Source organism: Bufo gargarizans, chromosome 8 (assembly GCF_014858855.1).
Source record: "Bufo gargarizans isolate SCDJY-AF-19 chromosome 8, ASM1485885v1, whole genome shotgun sequence".
In the NCBI taxonomy this organism is placed as follows: domain Eukaryota; kingdom Metazoa; phylum Chordata; class Amphibia; order Anura; family Bufonidae; genus Bufo; species Bufo gargarizans.
The window spans coordinates 10,846,114-10,869,977 of NC_058087.1; the positions used below are offsets into that span (position 1 = coordinate 10,846,114).

At 42.3% G+C, this 23,864-nt stretch overlaps 1 protein-coding gene across 1 annotated transcript in view; it reads left to right on the forward strand.

Annotated features, from left to right (window-relative positions):
• Window positions 1–23,864, forward strand: part of LRP2 (LDL receptor related protein 2) — a 199,620-nt gene that overhangs the window by 115,035 nt on the left and 60,721 nt on the right. The window contains 12 exon segments of the mRNA XM_044302728.1: window positions 1,328–1,505; window positions 1,668–1,796; window positions 9,893–10,059; window positions 10,685–10,828; window positions 11,219–11,328; window positions 13,355–13,532; window positions 16,383–16,596; window positions 17,635–17,874; window positions 21,428–21,465; window positions 21,467–21,574; window positions 21,576–21,618; window positions 22,347–23,264. Of these exon segments, the coding sequence (XP_044158663.1) occupies window positions 1,328–1,505; window positions 1,668–1,796; window positions 9,893–10,059; window positions 10,685–10,828; window positions 11,219–11,328; window positions 13,355–13,532; window positions 16,383–16,596; window positions 17,635–17,874; window positions 21,428–21,465; window positions 21,467–21,574; window positions 21,576–21,618; window positions 22,347–23,264 (2,467 nt within the window).

The following is a 23,864-nucleotide window of genomic DNA, read 5'->3' on the forward strand; positions in this document are numbered from 1 at the left end:
ATCTGAAGTTTATGTTGAAAACATAACGGGGGTTGACCCATCTGGGTCATCACTAGGATATGTCATCAGTGTCATTAGGTGTGGGTCTCACCTCTAGAACCCACTCCTGTCTCCAGAATGGGGCCCCCTAAGTGAACAGCTACCCTCTGTTCACCTCTGTGGTAGTCCCAAAAATAGCCGAGTGTTATTTCTGTCAGTCTCATTGCGTTGAATGGAGAGCTGGCTGCCCTTGTGTGGTGCAATTTCTACTTAGGGGTCAGATAGTTGAAATCCGACATGCCTGATCCTTAAAGGGGTATTTCCATCTCAGACACTGGGGGCATATTGCTAGGATATCTCCACATTGTCTGATAGGTGTGGGTCCCACCTCTGGGACCCGCACCTACACCGAGAATGGAGCCCTGAAAGTGGTGGAGGGCACCCTGCGCATGTGCAGCCGCCCTCCATTCATTTCTATGGGGCTGCCAAAAATAACCGAGCGATCCCATACACTTCTAAGGGCAGAGAGCTTGGTGGTGGACGGAGTCCTCTGCCATCACCTTCCCCGCGCCGGTTTTTTATATAGACAATGGGGACCTATCCTAGCGATATGCCCCCATAGTCTCAGATGGGAATGCCCCTTTAAATCGCCCAACATCTGGTGTCAAGGGAGAGTCAGGGGACCCCATACACTTAGATGGTCAGTTAGTCCTTCTGAAATCGGTAGGTTTGGTCAACAAACTGTACATCTAATGTGAATGTCTGGTTAAATTAACTGTATGGCTCCTAGGGTTTACATTCTTGTACATTCCTGTTGACATAATGACAGATTAATCACCTGTACAGATAAGCAACGCTAGTGGCCTCATCCCAAACCAAAAACAAAAAAAACATAAAGGCCCTAATTTATCACGCCCTTAACTCCAGAATTCTGCCTTCAAAAAGTTGCGACTTTTCGGGCTGAACATTTTAAGACTTTTGGCATTTTTCCACCAATCACTTCTGTTTCTAAATATGGGTGGGAAGGTGGATGCAGTTATCTATGTTGAATGATTTTCACTCTAGATTTATCACAAATACTTTTTTTTAAAGTCGCAAAAAAGTTGCAGTCTCACTCCAGTAGGAGGATGGAGTAGGAAAACCGGGGTAGCTTTTCTAGACAAAAGTGTTAGGTTTAAGGATAAGACAAATTTATGAAACAACGTGAGACATATGATAAATGTGACATAAAGCACTCCAACGCAAACTCAAGCAAAACTGACTTCAAATATTTCCCTCATGATAAATTTCTCCTATATAACATTATGTCATATAGATTTGATTTATACCGATATCTGCCTTCTTCCAGGTGCTACAACATCCACATGCTATTACCATTTTTGAAGATTACATTTATTGGAGTGACCGATACACTAATCGGGTTTTACGAGCCAACAAGTGGCATGGCGGAAACCAGACTGTTATGATCTATAATATTCACCAACCGATGGGGCTCTCGGCCGTTCATCCTGTAAAACAGCCTGGAGGTAAAGACTCTGAAATTTATGTCTTCCGGCTACTGATTCAGCTATTTTTTTAATATATTAGCAGTTTGATTCAAGTTGTTAATGGTATAAGTACGGTTATTTAATCAGAATGAATCTATTTAATAATCTAGATGCTTATAGTTTTATTATTTGTTTCCACAGGGCTTAATCCATGTGCATCAAACCCGTGCAGCCATCTTTGCTTGCTGTCTTCAAGTTCTCCAAAATTTTATTCTTGTGTCTGTCCGTCAGGTTGGACCTTAATGGCTGATTTAGTAAACTGCCAGCGAGGTAATAAGAAGCTGTTATGACGTTTTTTAATTTACTTGCTTTTGAATTTAGACAACTTTAATGTGCTCAAAACTGTCTGGATTAGCACACCATGTTGTCCGCATCCGTATGTTCGTTCCATTGCACCTGCAAAAATATAGAACATGTCCTTTTCTTGTACCGTATTACGGACAAGGATAGGACAATTCTACACAGGGCCGGATTTTCGGAATGTACGCGGCCGGTGTGCATGTTTTGCGGGTCCACAATTTGTCATGTACAAGCCCTTAGGGAGAGGTTAGGTTGGGATCAGATGATCAGAATTATCCCAGCAGATAGGGATGAGCTTGTTTGTACCTTTTGGGAGACAGTGATCTGTTCACCTGCAGTTTTGAGAGTAGACAACACGCTTGCCTTACAGTGTCCACGTTTTCCTTCTTGAGCTGACTAAACACTTTAGATAGAACGCTCATTCCAGCAACATCTATTCCTCATAAGCCTGCATGTTTGGTTTAGTCGATCATGGATGTGTTTTCAATAGGGAGAGACACCATTGGCAGTGATCCTATCTCCTTTGAGAATAAATCTGGCTTGTTGAAATCCAACATGTCCAACCCTCCTTTCCTCTGACATTTTTCATCAAGGGAGAGTTGAGACACCACCATCATACACAATAGATGGTACAGCAGAAATTGTAAGCACTACATTTACCTCTGTAATAAGGCATGCCATGGAGTGACTCACATTTTTTTCTCTTGGAGTCATACGAAGGTTCAGTATGGCCCCATAGTCCTCTTTAGGTGCAGTATTTGAATTCATATAACAGAGAAAGAGTCAGAATGCAATCATGTGCATGCATCAAAAATTGAATGTTACATCAGTGTCTGAGTCTGGGTTCCTTCAGTATCTGTTCTGTTTGTGAGACAAAATTACAGATCCATAGAGCCTGAAGACCATGGCCTTAGGGGTGGCCAACAGTGAAATATAGAGTGCACAGGAGCACTTTTAGTAATTATTAGAGGTGGCCACACACATTAATCTAAAGTTAATCAAAATGGATGATTTCAACGAAGACGATCATTTGTCGGGTGAAATTTAACAATGAACCATTGTTTTCACTGACCGGTAACAGACCATTATCGTCTAAAAAAGTAACCCGATGTTTGAAATTTTTGGCTGATAGTTGTATGAAAGATAATTTTAAAGAAATATTGTTCATGGATGGAATTCCTTCTTGAAAAGAACGTTTTTAGAAAGTTCGCTTGTCCTATTTCCCAGTTTCATTGAACATGTATGGCCAGTTTGAAAGACTAGAAAGGCCAATGAGAACTACCAATTCTATGGCGGTGTCTACAAAATGGTTGTTCAATCATCAGCCTACTTCTATCTGATGTGTATGGCCACTTTAAGACTAAGCTTACAACTTTGGATTTACTCTAGGTGTTTAAATATGAGGATCTCCCTCTGTAGCAAAAATTGTTCCAATATCAGCCAAATAAAATCTTGTTATCCCCTATAATGTGTTTCCTGTCCACGTTGCAACGGGATTGTTAGTGGTCAAATGTTGGGAAGAATTTTTTGTTCGGACCTGGTGGATTTAATCATTGAGATCATTTGTGATCCAACACATCTCCGATCGATAGGGCTAGGTGACATAATGAAAGGTTGGTTAGAAACTGTATTGGAAGAAAACCCGCTAATTCTGAATGTTTAAAAAAGGAAAAATATGAAAGAAATTGTCTGGGCTGCAGATATTGATGACCTATCCTGAGGATAGATCATAAACAGATAGGTGGGGGTTCTGGCAGAGCTGAAGCAGAAGGCTTTGTACACTGTGTAATTTTTTAAACAGATGATTACGGTGGGTAGGGTAATATTTCTTTCTTATGCATATTCCTTTGTAATCATATTGTGAGATGTTGTATTTTTTTTATTAATTGGTAAGATAATAAGAGAGAGAACCCAATAGCCACATAAAATGTCACCCGCTTTATGTGCTAACATCTAAATTTGTTCTCAAGACTTCAAAAGTTCTTAAAATGTAATGTTTGAACCACTCAGAACAATAATGTCTTGTCCTGTTGCCGATAAAATCTGTCCAGCTGTCAACAGTGAGCATGTAGGTCCTTTGTAGAGGGAAAATGTTGGGGCAAGGGTTAGGTTATTCATCTTTTTTGTCAATTCAGCTAAGCTGAAGAAATCAGGAAAAGGTACTCTTAAGCTTTTCTAAGCTTATACAGTGGGTGATAATGAAATTTGATATAAATATAGAATAGTCTTCAATTTATATATTTATATGCATTGTTACTTTTTCCAGGATCCGTTGATTTTCTTTTGGAAAATTTTGATGAAGCTTTCTATTCTGAGAATTATTGAAAGAGGCATTTCTGACTCATCAAGAGATGAAATATAGCCATCACTTAATGATCAGTAAGGGTCTGACCTTTTGGACCCTTGGCGGTCTTGAAAAAGAAGGGGATGCAGTGGTCCTGGTCACTCCATTGAGCAAGGAACTACAGCACAGTGGATTTGATTAGATTGGCACTGTGTTACAGCTACCCTGCCAGGCGGGTGACCGGTCTGGGCTGCTGTTGTGTAGGGAAATTCTGTGAAGAGAGCATGGCCTTGAATGGACACTCCTGCCCCTTCATACTCACGATTTGTAGAGGTCAAACCACCACCTATCATATACTTTTGGCATTAGTTTAATGAGGTTGGCAGAATAAAAATGTATTTTGTGAAATTCAGGGGAGCTATTACAATAGTTAAAGAAAATACTAACCATTATGGACCTCATAGGTTCTAGCACCTCCCTGCTGGGCTTTGTTTTATGACTGCTGCAGTTATTTACTGGCCTCGGCTGTTTTGTGCAGTGCACCACTGAGGCCAGTGATTGAAAGCAGGGGTTATGTGCGGTATACTGGCACACCATCGCTGCAGTAAAAGACATAATGCCATGGCTGCAGTGGTGGGGAGGAACGGATCGGCAGTATTGGAGCAGAGGGGGTTCAGAATGGTAAGTATAACTTTTAATTTTAAATGATTTTAATAGCTTCTCTGCCTTTAAGGGAATACCCCTTTAAAGTAATTTTTATATACAAGTGTTTTATGACATGTTAGTAAGAGAACTTCCTGTAGGATATTTCTATATCTTCTGTTATTTATTTCAGTGAGAAATAAATGCATGACCTGTTCATTACCAGCTGGTTTAAAGATAGCACCCCACTCAGGAGCTGAGCTGGCACCATAGGCACTGGGTGCCTGCTCTTTTACATAGCAGACACCTGGAGGCACAGTCCCTTCAGATGCCACTTGCAACCATGACACCTGAGCAGTCTTCCCTGGAGAACTGCTTCCCCGGGGACAGAATGGCTCCCCTGTCCCAAGACTGAGGAAGCTGTTTGGTTGCTAAGGCAGCCTCGTGCCTTCTGAAGGGGCGCTGAAGCCTGCCATAGTGAAGTTAGCATCAGGCCCCTGCCTGTGGCATCGAATAATAGCGCGCAGTGAATCTCCTATAGCCTGCAATGTTACATTATTGCATCCTACGGGAGAAGAGATTAGAGGACTGCATGTAAAGTCCCCTAGGGGGACTTAAAGAGTGTAAAAAAGTGAAAAAAGTTTTAAAAAGAAATAAACAACATAAAATAAAGATCGTTGATGTTCCAAAATGCTCAAACTATTAAAATCTAAAAATATTTATCCCGTACGGTAAAAGCTATAAAAAAATAATCAAAATGGCCAATTTGCAGTTTTTTCATAACTTCACCTTTCAAACAATAAAATAAAATAAAAAGTGATCAAAAAGTCTTACACACTCCAAAATAATATTTATAAAAACGACAGATCACCCTGCAATGCATGAGCTCCCACACAGCATTGTAGACCTAAATATTAAAAAGTTATGGAGGCCAGTTACGGAGATGCAAAGAAAAAATATTTTTACTAAAGTTTCTTTCTAAGTTCAAAAATGTGGTATCGCTGTAATCGTACTGAATTAAGTTAATGGGTCAGTTTTACAGGGAACGCTTTGTGGCGGAATTTAGTTTTTTTCCCAACTCCACCCCATTTGCAATTTTTTTTCAGCTTCCCACTACATCATATGCAATAATAAATGGTGCCATTAGAAAGTACAATTTGTCCCACAAAAAACAAACCCCCCCCAAAAAAAACCCCATCATACATCTATGTGAATGGAAAAATAACAGTTATGGCTCCGGGAAGGTAGAAAAAAACGGAAAGGTTCTCCGTGAGGAAGGGGTTGCACCATTTGAGCCATTTAGTACAAACTGCATGAGTGTACAACAAGTGTCCGGTCGCTGAGGCTCCTCAATGATCCACAGACTATATGGACCCAGCAGTGGACCTCTGCCTGGCGATGTAAGCAGAGCTCACCTGGGTGATGACCGAGCATCTGACATAGTGTGACAGCCCAGTGCTGGTCCCAGTCCTGAGGCCTAGCGCTCTCTCAAGTTCCCAGTTCCATTTATATATCAATATCCTTAAGAAATATTTTGCAGAACAGACATTTTTAACATCTATGAGCGATCAAAGTCTCCAATGAATGGACAAAGGACCTGATGCTCCAACTCTGTTACCAGAAAGATTGTATCACTTGCTAATTTAATTGTGAAAGCTTTTAATTATTGCTAATGATTGAGAAAAAGGACCTTTGCTCACTCTTCTGAGACATATTAGGAGCCTAATCCTTGATGACAGTGTTATTTTTGTCTGCCAACACAAACTTTCAGCACAAAGATTAGATTGTGGTATGCTCATTCTGATCTATTGTCTTCATTTCAACATGGCAATATAGTTCACCCTGAGATCTGAAATTGCATAGAAGAAAAAAAAGACAACAATTAAAAGTTAGATAAAGTTTCACATAGTTCAATGCCCAGACCCGAAAAATAAAATGGATGCCTCAATAATGAAGCACTGAGCAAAAATAAATAGAATAAATTGGGGTTTTCCAGTTTCCATCATCACCCTTTAAAATAACCACTTATGGAGTTAGCTGCCATTTTGTAATGTGTTTCTTTTGCCTTTATTTCTCCTATCTCCTGTTCTGGGCCATGTCCATGAAACTCATTTTTATTTCCTGTGATGTAATGTCCATGGGCGTGTCAGTGATAGGGGGGGTATACATGTAACTAGCTTGGTGGGAGGAGCTATAAACTAGCTGGGCGTTGTTAGGGGCGGTGCTGGAGGTGTGGCAGAGGAAAGAGAAGTGCATCATGGGTTTGGTTGGATTCAGCAATAGAAAGTGCTACATACAGGATGTAAACAGGGTTATTTATTTACATGGTGAAAATAAGTCAGGCGAGTCCAAATTGAAGAAAAAAAGCATGTACGTGAGATATCTGTTAAAAACCATAGAAATCCCAGAATATCCCTTTAAGATAAAGAACCAGAAACATACATAATCACATTATAATAAAGGGCCAGAGAAACATAATACTAATAAAATAAATAAAATAAAAACAGTCCACTAATGTCCACTAGAAATGTCAAGTCAAATTCTAGATGATAATCTCACTGTTTGAGGGGAAAAATAGACTTATTCACTTTACATCCAGTTCATAAGAAATGTGCCTTCTGTATACGTCCAGCAATAGAATAGAAGTTGGCGTGTTCTTTAGGGCTCACTCCGACAAGCCACTTAATCTACCAGATGCGAGGGTCAGAGGTCCCATCATACTTGGTCTCTCGGCACCTCTTTATGATTGACAGGTCCAGGTGTGATGATGTTTATACTGCCTGACCCTGTCAATCAAATTTTAGATGGTGTGGCAGCTGCAGAGAGAGCAGATCCTCTAGGTCTAACGGCAACGCTCCCGTTGCTCCAAGAGGCTAATTTGAATATATTAAAACTTCATTTTTCTCAGCAACGAGGACACATATGAACATGGGACCAACACAGATGTCTTCAGCTGCCAAGTGCACATGTAACAGGTCAGCCAGTACAATAGGTACAAATCTGCTAACAGATGCCCTTTAAGACAAATCTCTTTGTTGCCGGCAGCAGATCGTGCTGAGTAAACAGCCTCTGCTGCCGGCAAATGACTAATCAGTATGGGGACGAGCAGTGGCAAAAGTGATCGCTCCTTCCCATATTGTAAATTAAGCAGTCTCCTCCACCTGTGATCAACAGGTTGTCGAGACGGAAACCTTCCTTCCCGACAATCTGCTGCTCTGTCGTCCCATGTAAAGGGACCTTCGGGTGTCCAGATCAAGTTGTCAAGTAGTCCTTAACTATGGCAGTATTTCTTCATGTTTTATTTTATGCTTTATGTATAGTACAATAGCAGAAGGACCCGGCTTTGCACGGGTATATTTTATCTATTTTATTTAATGTTTGTGTGTGTCGTTAAAAGATATCGACAGTATCCCCCATAACAGTGATCTCTACAGCACCCTGCCCCTTTAACAGTGAACTTCACAGTCCCCCACCCCTTAACACTGCCCCCCCACAGTGCCCCGCCACTTTAAAATGGGACCTCCACAGCAGCCCATCCCCTTAACTTTGACCTTCACAGCAGCCCACCCCTTTAACAGTGAGTTTCCCAGCACCCCAATCCCTTGACAGTGACCTCCTCAGGGGTCCGCCCCCTCAACAGTGACCTCCACAGCACCCTGCTGCCTTAACAGTGACCTCTACAGCAGTTGCCCCTTTAATAGTGGACCCTGCCCCCTTAACAGTGACCTCCACAGTGTCCACCCCTTTAACAGTGATCTATACAATGGCCTGCCTCTTTAACAGTGACCTCCACAGTTCCCGCCCATTTAACAGTGACCTCCGCAGTGCCCGCCCCCTTAACATAACATCCACAGTGAACGCCTCTTTAACAGTGACCTCCACAGTTCCCGCCCCTTTAACAGTGACCTCCACAGCGCCCTGACCCTTTAATGCTAGGGCTACACAACGACATGTGTCGCATGACATTTTGCCTCAACAAATTTTATAATGATAGTCTATGGTGTCGCACTGCGAAATGTGACATGCTGCGACTGCGACACGACAGCTGCAAAGAATCCATCCAAGATGGATTTTTCTGTGACTGTCGCGTCGCAGTCGCAGCATGTCACATGTTGCGACTATCATTATAAAAATTGTTGAGGCAAAATGTCATGCGACATCAATGTCGCGCGACACATGTAGCGACTGCTCTAGATGTAGCCTAAAGCTGATCTAGAGCAGTGAAGAAAAATGGCTGGGTTGTTATGAAAACCTGGAGTAAAACTGTGTGTATGTGGAGACTAAGGGCCTGCGAGCTTCTATTGGCTGATAAGGTACATGTGACCGTGTGTATGGCAGTTGGGATATGAAGAGAAAGACTTGCAGGCTTGTATTGGCTAATGCAGGTGATTTTTTGGGAATATATCAGGAACGGTACGTCCTAGAGAGCTGTGACCCACCACACGAGATTTCTTTCCAGGTAGCAAGGGATGTGTATAGTTTCATTGAAATCGATAGTTGCGTTTTTGAGTGATCGCGGAACATACACACATACATATATACTATCTTCTTTATATATATAGATTATACTGTATATACACCCGTTACGATCAGGGCTTTCCTGCTGTCTAATACCATACGCTTCATTGAACAGGTAAATGTTCATTAAAATATTTAATTAGAATGATATTCTTACGTGGAATGATAATGACAAGTGCAATGAAATGAGCCATTACTTTGGACTTAATTAGAAAGATATTGCAATTAGTGACTTCACTTAACCTGTAATTTCCTTGCTTCTAGCAGAATAGCAATATTAGTACCAGTGTTTGTGTAACGCAGTGATTTAGTGGCCATGCCTGATTGATTATCAAGGTGCCTTGAGAAAAAAATGCAGAAATATCAGCCTCTAATAGATGATAAAAAGCACTTAAAGGGGTTGTCTGGGAATATTAATTGATGGCCTGTCTTTAGTTTAGGTCATCAGTACATGATCGGTGGTGGTCTGACACCTGGAACCTCTACCATTCAGCCTAATAGAGACCCCTTCATCATTTATACATATGGGTGCTTGGAAATACTGAAAGAAATACTGACTGGCTTGTCCAAACTCTTGCATTGTAACCTAACCTATGGTTCTATATTTCTCTTTTTTTTACAGATGAAAAGCCTTTCCTTATCATAGTAAGAGATAATATCATTTATGGGATGTCTCTTGACCCCCTGCAAAAGACCAACGATGCCATGGTACCAATAGCAGGCATCCGTAATGGATATGATGTGGAATTTGATGACTCAGAGGAAATGATCTACTGGATTGAAAATCCTGTAAGTTCTGTAGATTCCATGTCTACTGCAATAATCACATGTGAAGTTGCCTTGGAGGAAACAGAGATGAAATGGAACTCTGACCTTTTCTAACAGTATAATCCTAAGGACGTGGGAAGTTAAGGTTTGGGTTGGTAGAGGAGGGACATCAGGGGTGGATTGACCATAGACCTTATAGGGAAATTTCCCAGTAGGCTGATACCCAGGGGGCCACCTGGGCCCTCCTCACAGCATGCCAGTGGAAGTTTTGGGGATGTATGTTGTGCTGCTGGCAGTGTTTTGTGCCACAATATGGTATTGTTGGCTCTGCCTTCCATCAATTTGGACCCAACTTCAAAACGGGGCCACTTTTGGTATTTTTCTCAGGGCCACTTTAAGTTCCCAGGCCGCTCCTGAGGGACATAGAAAACTTTACTCGCCCTACTTTGATTTTGCTTTTACCTGTTATGACCTCAGGTAACAAAGGTTTCAGTCCATCATAAAGGCAAAGCAATGCTTTAGAATCTGTAAGTAGAAGATGCTTTAAAGGGATATTCTTGTCTTAGGACCTGTTCACACGACGTGATGACCACTGTTTAGATTAAAAAAAAACACCACTCTTTATACTTTCCTTTTTATTTTCCAGGGTGAAATACACAGAGTGAAGGCAGATGGAAGTAACAGGACGGCATTTGCCCCATCTGCGATCATGGGCACGCCTGTTGGCCTGGCCTTAGACTGGATTTCAGGGAACCTTTACTATACAAATCCAGGAACTCAATCAATTGAGGTAAACTGTATGAAACGCTATGAATAATTAAATGTATTATTTAGTGCGGGTGAAAAAAATTGCACTGGCCTAACAGGGGCATAACTAAGAGTATTGTGCCCCCTTAGATATCCGAGACCTAGTGTCTAAGGGGGCACAATACTATAGATAGCATGTCATAGAGTGCCCCGGATCAGGGTTTGCATGCGGACCAGGACCATCAGGTTACTCCTCCGCATACTTCTCAATGTATTATGGACTGTATTTCAGGCCTTTCAGGTTCTGATTTTCTTCAGACTTCCTAATTCTGTGCCCTGGAATCTGTATTTGCATGGTCTGCTGAGGTTACACATGAAAAGTCTGGTCACAATCCATATTTTATCTGCATCTACTTCACCCCTATCGTTTAAGGTTCTTAAACTGTATGGAGATGTAAAGTATCGAAAGACTGTTATTACAAATGATGGGACCCCTACTGGAGCTGGAAGACCACTTGGAATAGCTGTGGATCCCGCTAGAGGGTATGATACGCACTTATCTTTTATAGTTTGCAGAGAACTAGAGATAAGCAAATTGCTCCAAATGCAATTCGTCCACAATGGCCGACTGATTCAATTTGGGCCCAGATCAGTTCTCTACCCAAATCGAAAGTACTCCCATTGGCCTGAAAATGTATATATGGCTATCTGAGGTCTCCTAGGACTCCTATGTTTTCTTTCTTGTCTCTTACTTTTTACAAAAATGTTATTGATTTTTAATTATTAATTTTTCCTCTCTCTTTTCTTGTTCTCTACCTCCAATACTGACCTGAATCAAATCACCACCTCAAATTCTTGAAAAATCCAGGTCAAATCTGATTAGTTTCAAACCGATTCACTAATTTCTAAACAGAACCTTAAAGGGGTTGTCTCACTTAAGCAAATGGCATTTCTCATGTAGAGAAAATTAATACAAGGCACTTAATAATGTATTGTCTCCTTTGCTGGCTGGATTAATTTTCCATTACAGTATACACTTATTGTATCCAGGGGTTACCACCACCCTGCAATCCAGCAGTAGTGGCCGTGCTTGCACACTTTAGGAAAAAGTGCCAACCTCTCTGTTGGTCGCGACCGCAGGAGTGTGAATAGGCTATGTGCAGCAGCTCCCGTCCTGGCTTCTAGTATCTGCGCTGCCCCTGGAATTGTAACACCTGGATACAATCAGTGTATAATGTGATGGAGAAATGAATCAAACCAGCAAAGGAGGCAATATGGACAATCACAATACATTAGTAAGTGTCATTTTACGGTTTCACACATTGCAAAGTGAAAGTAAGAAACCCAGGGAATGTGAAAGTAAGAAGACCTATAAAACCCTTATCCCACATGGTCTCTGCCATTTAACTGTGAGCAGAGCATAGTGAGAGATATGGCAAGCACTCATGTACTAGGGACAGTGTTGCTTAAAATGATTAATAGAAGGATATTGCAGGCAGAGTGAAGGGAGTCTGCAGGGAGAGTACAGGGAGAGTACAGGGACAGTGCAGGGAGAGTACAGGGACAGTGCAGGGAGAGTACAGGGACAGTGCAGGGAGAGTACAGGGACAGTGCAGGGAGAGTACAGGGACAGTGCAGGGAGACGTATTCTGCATCAGTTTTATTTATTCCTACATTAGCCGTAACCTAAGATATGTAACTCAATACCAATAAAATGGAAGCCTTTATTATTCCACTGCCAGCGTGCCAACCAATTCCCTGCGCTCTGCATCCCTTAGGGGGGCCTGGTCTTAATGATGACTATCCTTTTGCTGGCTTTACTTCTTCCAAATCATCCTTTAAAGTCTCTATGTCCTAGAAAAGTCAGCAGGGTGCAGAGAGGAGGAGCTGGATGTTCCTGATGACATATTCTCATCAATATTAGATGATGTGGTAAAGGAGGAAAAGCAGATGGCAGAAGAAGGGCTCCCACCTGTAGGGCAGGAGAACGCTGGGGTTGAGAAGTGGGTATGCCAGAGCTGATTAATATTCTGTGTTTACTGTCAAATAACCTGCAGGAGATTGCAGGCAATAATATGCATATTGTCCTCCCACCTAACCAGCCAAATCCCATACCAGCAATAGCCCCTGTTTAAAGGTGCCTGCACGGCCATTAACAATGAAGGGGGAATATATTGTGCGGTCTTCATTACTAGATGAAAGGCAGCTGTGAGCTAATTCACTGCGCAGTTCTTTGCTTCAGCATGGCCACAACCCGCCTGCAGCACGGGCGTTCCGCGAGGCCGTACCCTAAAGCAGAGTGGCCTGGGTATGATTTATAGTGATTCGTGACTAATTAATTCGGAATTAATCAAATTTCTAGGCTAACTTCGGCGAAGTTGCCGAATCGAAATTTTTCAAAACTAATGAGGCCCATTAAAGCTTGCTCTGCAATCAGCTGACATGACTGGTTAGCATTGCTGTCTGGACTTTCATTTGCAGTTAATAATTATTATCTTAACTACCGGTATGTTGTTTTGGAAAACATTTTGTGAAAATTTGGTAAGAAAATTGTAATTTGTCTTTCTAGAAAGATGTACTGGACGGACCAGGGGACTGAAAGTGGTGTCCCTCCAAAGATTGCCAGTGCACATATGGATGGCTCCAACCCAACTGTCTTGTACACCAACAACCTTGATCATGTCGAGTTTATCACAATTGACATCGCGGAGCAGAAGCTGTACTGGGCCGTTACTGGCAGCGGAGTGGTAAATAAATTCTGGATGGCTAAAAAGAGTTTTATGATATTAGAATTTTGGATAACTTCACTAATCTTTAGGTCTATTCATGGTTTCTATTGTTGTTCCCATACAAATTTGTCCAATTTATCCACATGTGGTAGCAACTCTTAAAGAGTGTCTGTCAGCATGATCAACCGTATTAATCAGGCATGTAGCCGCTGTAGGGTTGATCATGCTTATTAAAACGATACCTTTGTTATGTCTTTAAGTAGAACTGTTGCCGAGATATCTATGTGTTTAGTATCATGCAAATGAGCTAGTTCGAGCACCAACTGAGTTCTTAGAGCACTGCTTTTGCAATAGCCCTCTGATGTGGGCACTTCCAGCTACTCTTGTTTGATTGTCTAGCCCTGTCAATCCAGGGTGAGCGGTGTATGCCCAGATCAGAGGGGTGTTACAAAAGCAGTGCTCCGAGGGCTCAGTCTGGCACCTTGGTTTCGAACCGGCTCATTTGCATATTACAACAACGCTCTTTTTGGCAACGGTTCTTCCTACAGACATAACAAAGGTATTGTTTGAATCTGCATGATCAACCCTGCCAGACTGCATGCCTGGATTAATAGGGTTGATCATGCTGACAGATGCACTTCTGAGGATATTTTTTTCTCCAACTAAATACATTTATACAAGAATCCCATGTGAGAATAGATGTCAACCCCTGTATCACTACTATCCTTCGCTAATTTCATAAATTTAGTTTAGTTCCTTACGTGTAGTCTAATAGACAGCAGGAAACAGTTTTTAAGCTGGCGGTGCACCCCCCCTACCTTCCATGCCCATATGCAGCTGTATATGTTGCACACATAAAAGCATGTTAGGGGTTGTAGATGTTTCCCAATTGCTAGACATCACTGCACTTTAAAGCAACAGAGAGCTTCAGTCATTTGTTGTAAAAGTGAAACGTTAAAAAGGACCCGCGGAATATGAGCCTATGAATATTTCCATTATGCAGTCCTAATATTGCACCTCTCACTGTTTGATGCAAGATTAAAAGTATTTTACATAGCAATGCTTTCTGGCTCGTGCGATGTATAATGAAAGCCCTGCACTATATATAGCCACCAGCAGAAGGACCCGGCTTCGCATGGGTATATTTCCTCTATTTTATTTAATGTTTGTGTGTGTCGTTAAAAGATATCAACAGTATCCACTATAACAGTGACATCTACAGTACCCTGCCCCTTTAACAGTGACCTCCACAGTAACCTGTCCCTTAACAGTAACATCAACAGCGCCCTCCCCTGTAATGATGACCTTCATAGCGGGTGCCCCTTTATTAGTGACCTCCACAGTGACCTCCACAGTCTCATTAACAGTGATTTCCACAATAACCCGCCCTCTTAACAGTGACCTCCACAACACATCGCTCCCTTAACAGTGACTTCTACAACACCGCGCCCCTTCAAACTGACCTCCATAGCGGACCGTCCCCTTAATTGTGACCTCCACCGTTCCCTGCCCCATTAACAGAGACCTCCACAGGGCCTGTACTTTTAACAGGGACCTCCCCAGCATCCTGCCCCTTTAACAGTGACCTCCATAGAAGCCTGTCCCCTTAACAGTAACATCCACAGCGCCTTCCCCTGTAATAATGACCTTCATAGCGGCTGCCCCTTTATTAGTGACCTCCACAGTACCCCGTCTCGTTAACAGTGATTTCCACAATAACCCTCCCTCTTAACAGTGACCTCCACAACACATCGCTCCCTTAATATTGACGTCTACAGAACCCTGCCCCTTAAAACTGACCTCCATAGCGGACCGTCCTTCTAATTGTGACCTCCACCATTCCCTGCCTTCTTAACAGAGACCTCCACAGGGCCTGTACTTTTAACAGTGACCTCTACAGCATCCCGCCCCCTTAACAGTGACCTCCACAGCAATCAGCCCCTTTAACAGTGACCTTCACAGCATCCACCCCCCTTAACAGTGACCTCCACAGCGGCCGCCCATTTATTAGTGACCTCCATAGCGGCCGCCCCTTTTAGTGGCTTCTACAGCAATCTGCCCCTTAACACTGACCTCCATAGCGGACCATTCCCTTAACTGTGACCTCCACAGCAGCCTGCCTCTAGGGTGGCCAGAGTCCGGTTTTAGGCTGGACAGTCTGGCTTTCAGACTTCTTGTCCTCTGTTCGGCGCAGGGCCTGGATGGACACAGGGATGTCCTTTTGAACAGCTCACTCTCAGACAGCAGCATGGTACTGTCTGACCGTGAGCTGCAGGGAGAAAGTCACCCTCCCTCCCACCCCTGCAGCTGACAGAAGTTGATTTTTACCCTTCTTTTTTTCAATCCGTGTTGGCTGTGGAGTGTGAGGGGGCGTGGGCTAACTGGGTGGCTTAGCGGGACCTGGGGGCGGGGTTTTTAAGTCCGTCTTTTGAGGGTGGCCTGAATGGCCACCCTACCTGCCCCTGAACTGTGAACTCCACAGCACTCCGCTCCTTTAACAGTGTCATCCACAGGGCCCTGCCCCTTTAAAGCTGACCTACAGCAGTAAAGAAAAATGGATGGGTTGTTATGGAAACCTGGTGTAAAACTGTGTGTATGTGGAGACTAAGGGCCTGCCAGCTTCTATTGGCTGATAAGGGACATGTGACCAGGCTTCTATTGGCTAATGCATTTTTTGGGAATATCTCAGGAACGGTATGTGCTAGAGAGCCGAGACCTGGTCTAAAACGTTCCCGGACACCTGATGTATCATATGCCAAATTTTGTGATTGTAAATGCAACAGTGTGGATTCCTTTAGCGGACATATATACACATATACACTCAGCTTTATATATTAGATTGTGAGGACTCCATAACTGTCTTTATAGATTGAAAGAGGAAATGTGGATGGAACGAACAGAATTACCATAGTGCAGCATCTCTCACACCCCTGGGGTATAGCTGTTCATGAGAACTATCTGTACTATACTGACCGGGACTACGAGGCCATTGAACGCGTGGATAAGTCTACGGGATCTAACCGGGTGGTCATGAGAGACAACATCTCAGGTCTTAAGTGTCTACGTGTCCACTACAGAGACAGTGAGTATCTTTTTATAAGAGTGGGTCATTTTTCACTTTTTGAGTATTTCATATAATTTTAGTGCCTCTTTTTAAAAGCACAATTATAAAACAGTGTTTTAGGGGATGTCATCTCACAGCCCTTCTCCCCCAATTCTTCTAAGGGCGGGTTTCTTATTCGCGTTATGGAATTCCATTATAGGGCTCCGTTATACAGGGTTAGAAGGGAATTCTAGGATGGAATGCAAAACTGAACCCTTTAAGAGGCATTCCTTCCGTTTTGCTCCGTCCTAATGCATGTCTATGGGGACAAATAGCAGTTCTGTTTAGTTCCATTATACATGACGGAAGAAATCGTGCTGTCGACAAGACAATTTTTTCCGTCATGTCTAACAGAAAGAAACAGGACCGTTATTTTTCCTAATTTAATTTTTTTGTTTACTCCTGCAAAAATGTTCTATCCTTGTCCTGAAAATAGACAAGAATAGTACATGTTCTACCTTTTTTGTAGGACCGTGAAAAAGACTTACGGGGCTCGTGTGCTGCATCTTTTGCAGCCCCATTGAGATGGGTTCTGTGAACAATCTGCAAAAAAATGAGGATCAAATGCGGGCCAAAAATACAGACGTGTGCATGAGACTTGATTCAGCAGCCTATGAGAGTGTGTCTCTTCACACGGTGGATTTTGGGACTGCTCTGAAATCTCCAGGAAACTCCGTGCAATTCACCTCTTGTGTTTTTCAGTGGGAGTCCATGTTATACTTCACACATGGTGGATTTTCCTTGCACAGATCTGAAGTCTGTGTCATGGAAATTAAAGAATGGACATGTCAGTTCTTGCAGAGGGGTGGAAACACACAGATTAGCCCCACTGAATTCACACTGCACATGTGCTGCATGGCTAAGTGAATGATATTCGGCGCGTGTGCAGGGTTACTAGGGAATATATGTATTTTTTATATTTTCCTAAGGAAAACAAGTTTGTGTATTGCCTGGCTGATAAAACAAAAAGGTCTAACCTTTCATACAGAATAAACTGTATATTCATCTCCTACACAGAAGTGTCCGGTTCTTCTAATGGATGCAGCAACAACCCTGATGCCTGCCAGCAGCTGTGCTTACCCAAACCCAGTGGACGGTTCGCTTGTGCGTGTGCTACAGGATTCAACCTTAGCGCTGATAACAGAACCTGCACGCCGTACAACTCCTTTATTGTGGTGTCAATGCTGTCCGCAATCAAAGGGTTCAGCTTAGAATCTGCGGATCACTCCGAAGCTATGGTACCAATGGCAGGAAGAGGTAGGTGACCTTGTCTTCACATGGTACTTATATGGGGTTCAAGACTTTGCAATACAATTTCAGAATAGACAGCGTGTGAGGGGGGAGCATTAGATGAGACCAACCTCTCCATAACTGATCTTGAGCAAATACCAGCATAGTAGACCTGAATTTGTTATCTCTGTCTTTTGGGTTGACACAAAATGCATTGTGAGTCATCTCCTACACTGGTTACACCACTACTGTGGTGTAAAAAAGTCGCAAATTATTTCGCACTTCTCTTTTGAGCTTCTCTACACTTTTTTAAAGTGGTGAGAAAGGGGTAGGGGCTTGTGGGAGGGGCCGGGCCTTGTGCGGCCCCCTGGATTTTTCTATAAATTACGCCACAAACTGGATATTCATCTCTGTAATATATATATATACTAGCAGAAGGACCCGGCTTCGCACGGGTATATTTCATCTATTTAATTTAATGTTTCTGTGTGTCGTTAAAAGATATAGAAAGTATACCCCATAACAGTGACCTCTACAGCACCCCGCCCCACTGTCTGCTGAGCTGGGTATCTAATCCTATCCTGTGTGATACTGTCTGCTGAGCTGTGTATCTAATCCTATCCTGTGTGATACTGTCTGCTGAGCTGTGTATCTAATCTTATGTTGTGTGATACTGTCTGCTGAGCTGTGTATCTAATCCTATCCTGTGTGATACTGTCTGCTGAGCTGTGTATCTAATCCTATCCTGTGTGATACTGTCTGCTGAGGTGTGTTTCTAATCCTATCCTGTGTGATACTGTCTGCTGAGCTGTGTATCTAATCCTATCCTGTGTGATACTGTCTGCTGAGGTGTGTTTCTAATCCTATCCTGTGTGATACTGTCCGCTGAGCTGTGTTTCTAATCCTATCCTGTGTGATACTGTCTGCTGAGCTGTGTATCTAATCTTATGTTGTGTGATACTGTCTGCTGAGCTGTGTATCTAATCCTATCCTGTGTGATACTGTCTGCTGAGCTGTGTATCTAATCTTATGTTGTGTGATACTGTCTGCTGAGCTGTGTATCTAATCCTGTCTTGTGTGATACTGTCTGCTGAGCTGTGTATCTAATCCTATCCTGTGTGATACTGTCTGCTGAGCTGTGTATCTAATCCTATCCTGTGTGATACTGTCTGCTGAGCTGTGTATCTAATCCTATCCTGTGTGATACTGTGTGCTGAGCTGTGTATCTAATCTTATGTTGTGTGATACTGTCTGCTGAGCTGTGTATCTAATCCTATCCTGTGTGATACTGTCTGCTGAGCTGTGTATCTAATATCCTATCCTGTGTGATACTGTCTGCTGAGCTGTGTATCTAATCCTATCCTGTGTGATACTGTCTGCTGAGCTGTATATCTAATCCTGACACGTCATATGACTGCTAAAACCTGTGATCAGTTGTTATGGAAACCTGGAGTAGGACCTGCAAGCTTCTATTGGCTTATAAGATCATGTGACCGTGTGCATGACAGTTGGGGGCTTGTATTGGCTAATGCAGGTAATTTTTTGGTAATATCTCAGGAACGGTATGTCCCAGTCTAAAACCTTCCCGGACCCTTGATGTACCTGTGTGCCAAATTTGGTGAAAGATTGGTTCAGTTGTTTGGTCGCGCATAAAGAACAGACAGACAGAAACTAATTTTTATATATATAAGAGATATATATACGATATGAACAAAAGACCACAGCATCGCAGGCTCCAAATGTAGCTCCAAACTGTTTATTCAGACAGTCATGGCCACTATACAAAAATGCATTTTTGTATGGTGGCTATGACTGAATAAACGGTTTGGAGCTACATTTCGGAGCCTGCGATGCTGTGGTCTTTTGTTCGCATGTCCATTCTAGATGTTCATCTGGTGATCATGGGCACAGTGAGCATGTGACTCTGGTGCTAATTTTTGTGGATGATATATTAATATATCGTAATTAGATCTCAGCCATCAGTTTGACAACCTGTCTTGATAATGCAACCCACCCATTCCACTAAATACAGTACCTGGGTTGCTCTCGTCTGCACCTATTCTGATTCTGCTATGTCCTTCACAACTGCCAAAAATTGTACACAATATTCCATATGTGGTCTGATTTGTGTTATCATGACAAACCCCGCTTTCCTGCATCTAGAACTACTAGCTGTATTGGGTTTTAGCAGTCAATCAGCCAAGGACAGGACTGACCTGCTATCATTTCCCCATCCTTATGCCATGAACATAAGCTTGCAACCTTCGGCACTCCAGCTGTTGTGAAACTTCAAATCCCGGCATACTTCATTCCCTTACATAGGTGTACTGAGAGCAGCCAAGCTAATGTGCATGCTGGGAGTGATAGTTTCACCACAGCTGGAAGTGCAGGAGGTTGCTGATCCCTGCATTAGAATAATGAATAAGAGGCTGAGTAGTTATATCTTGTCTTTGTAGGAACATAACTATTTGCCCTCTATGACATTAAAGGGGTTCTCCAGGAATTTAGAAAATGAAAATACGTAAATATTACTTTATTATAAATATATTTCTAAATACCTTTCATTAGTTATAATGGCTCATTTTGTTTAGGGAGCAATCATTAGGAGAAATAAAATGGCCGCCGTCCTATTAGTACACACAAAACCTGTCCTAATCACACAGGAGGACAAGTTACTTTACCACATTGAGGTAAAGAGCTGCCTCATCCTTCCTCTCTGCTCTGCTTGTCAGGGATTATGATCCTGAATACAGATGATAAGATCTTCAGCTGAATCTCTGTAGGAATGGAGTTCATGAGGAGACATGATGTACAGAGAAGACGGACAGGATAGACTGTGGTAATGGAGACTGCATGCAAGTTCTGCTGCTCATTATCCACATCCCATTCTCCTCTCTGTACTTCATGTCTCCTCATGAACTCCATTTCTACAGAGATTCAGCTGAATATCATATTAAACTGTATTCAGGATCATAGAAGAAGATGAGGCAGCTCTTTAGCTCACTGCTTTGAAGTAACTTGTCCTCCTGTGTGATTAGGACAGGTTTTATGTGTACTGATAGGACGGCAGCCATTTTATTAGTACTAATGATTGCTCCCCAGACAAAACTAGCCATTATAACTAATGAAAGATATTTAGGGATATATTTATAATAAAGAAAATCACAGAAATAAGGTAATAATGCACTTAGTAAAGTAGATGCAAGCATTATATAGTCCTCACTCTGATATGATAATATCTGAGACACTTAGCCAATATATTTTGATCAAAACACATCTGAGCCCGCCTACCAAGCGCCGAGGTGGTCTCAGGTCAGGCGGGTCCTACGCTAAACCTACCTAAGCCATTGGGCTTCTATGTTCAGGAGCGCAGACATATGTGTACTGATAGGACGGCAGCCATTTTATTACTCCTAATGATTGCTCCCCAGAAAACAAGCCATTATAACTAATGAAAGATATTTAGGGATATATTTATAATAAAGTAATATTTAAGTATTTTAATTTTCCTAATTCCCAGAGAACCCCTTTAAGATTGATGGAGGAGTATACATTTCCTGATTTTTGTACCTTTTTGTAGGACGCAATGCTCTTCATGTGGATGTTCACATGCAGTCCTGGTTTCATATACTGGTGTGACTTCAGCAGCTCTTCGTCTGGATACAATGCCATCCGCCGGGTTAAACCCAATGGCTCCTATTTTAGAAATGTTGTTACTGGTGGTATTAGGGAGGAACGGAATTCGAGGAATTGCTGTCGACTGGGTTGCAGGTCGGTTAAATCAAAAGCTTGGTGAAACTTTGTGAATATAATTTTTATGAAATTTATGGACTTGTAGAAGTGTGTACACTGATATCACAGGAACCCATAAACTTATTATGGGCTGCCTGCCCCAACGAGTTTCCCAGTATGCGTGGGTCAAACACTTACAAGGCAACACACAATGCAAAACTTGACTTCGTTTGTTTGTTTGTTTTTTATTAAGAGGAAGACATTTTAATTACCTAAAAGTGTAATAAATAAATCGCCTTCCACCTCAGCCACTTTATTCAACTTCTGTGCGGAAAAAGTGGAATAGGTTTATTATAAGTATGGTGTCATTCTGGACAGCAATTTTTTTCAATGTATTTCCACTACATACCTTACATAAGTACAATGATAAATCTCCCCCATACTGTTCTGTGCCTGTGGCCTCCCTAAGTATATTATAAAACTGACTGCCTGAAGCCACTAATAGAGAGAGCTTAGTCCACTGGAATTTATACAGTTACCATTGACTGCTATGGAATCTTTCTCATTGCACTGTGCTCCCCCTAGTGGCAGCCGCACAAAAATGTGTTTTTATGTTGGAAGGAGTTCATGTCAGGCTTCATAGCAGTATCGTTGTTTGCCTTCATGAAAGATACACCACTGGGTAATATGAAACTGTGAAATATCAGATACAATAAAAAGTCAACAAATAAGACCCACCATGTAAATATTTTTATTTATTTTTTTAGGAAATCTCTACTTCACCAATGCATTTTTGACCGAAACCTTCATCGAAGTAGTTCGCCTGAACACCACCTACCGTCGTGTCCTAATGAAAACCTCAGTGGATATGCCCAGGCATATTGTGGTGGACCCTAGGAACAGATACCTCTTTTGGGCAGATTATGGACAAAATCCCAAAATTGAGCGGGCATTTCTAGATGGCACCAACAGAACCGTCCTGGTGTCTGAGGGAATTGTTACACCCAGAGGTTTAGCCGTGGATCGCCATACTGGCTATGTTTATTGGGTTGATGACTCTTTGGATATGATTGCAAGGGTTCGACCGGAAGGTGGTGAAACCGAAATAGTAAGATATGGCAACCGTTACCCAACGCCTTATGGGATTACCATATTTGAAAACACAATTATTTGGGTGGATCGAAACTTGAAAAAGGTTTTCCAAGCCAGCAAGGAACCTGGAAACACCGAGCAGCCAACTGTCCTCAGGGATAATATCAATCTTCTTAGGGACGTTACTGTATTCGACAAACGTTTTCAACCCGTTTCACCGGAGGAAGTCGGCAACAATCCATGCTTGGTGAATAACGGAGGGTGTGCACACTTTTGCTTTGCTCTACCTGGGACACAGACTCGAAAGTGTGGTTGTGCCTTTGGGGCAGTTAGTGGCGATGGAACAAGATGCATCATATCAACAGATGACTACTTGATATATGCCCTTGAAGGCTCCATTAATAGCTTGCCCCTGGACCCTGAGAATCACAGTCCTCCTTTCCCCAGGGTCAATATCCCTAGGACAGCAGTGGCTCTTGATTTTGACAGCTTGGATAACAGAATATACTACACCCGAAGTGCAGGAGCGGGGCGGAGTGAAATTCGCTACTTTGGTCTTTCATCTTTAAATCAGCATACTACGGTGGCTTCAGGTAGTGAAGAAAAGAAAAATAGCAATATTGTTTAGTGTTGCATTGGTTGGGTTTAAAGGGGAATCTGTTAGGGGCGTATCTGTCATCAAGCTTGCTGACTTTCTCAGTGACCATCAGTACAATTGTGATTTTTTTGTAACAGCTGAAACTCAAGATCAGTTCTGCAAGTGCAATGCATTTTAAAGGGGTTGTCTCACTTCAGCAAATAGCATTCATTATGTAGAGAAAGTTAATACAAGGCACTAATGTATGGTGATTGTCCATATTGCCTCCTTCACTGGCTGGATTCATTCTTTTCCATCACATTATACACAGTTTGTTTCAATGGTTACGACCACCTTGCGATCCAGCAGTGGTGGCCGTGCTTGTACACTGTAGAAAAAAGTACTAGTCTATGTGAGCTCCTACGATCCCAGCCACCAGAGAGGATGGCACTTTTTCCTATAGTGTACAAGCACGACCACCACTGATGGATTGCAGGGAGTTCGTAACCATGGATACGAGCAGTGTATACCACAATGGAAATATGAATCTAGCCAGCAAAGGAGGCAATATGGACAATCACAATACATTAGTAAGTGGCTTGTATTAACTTTGTCT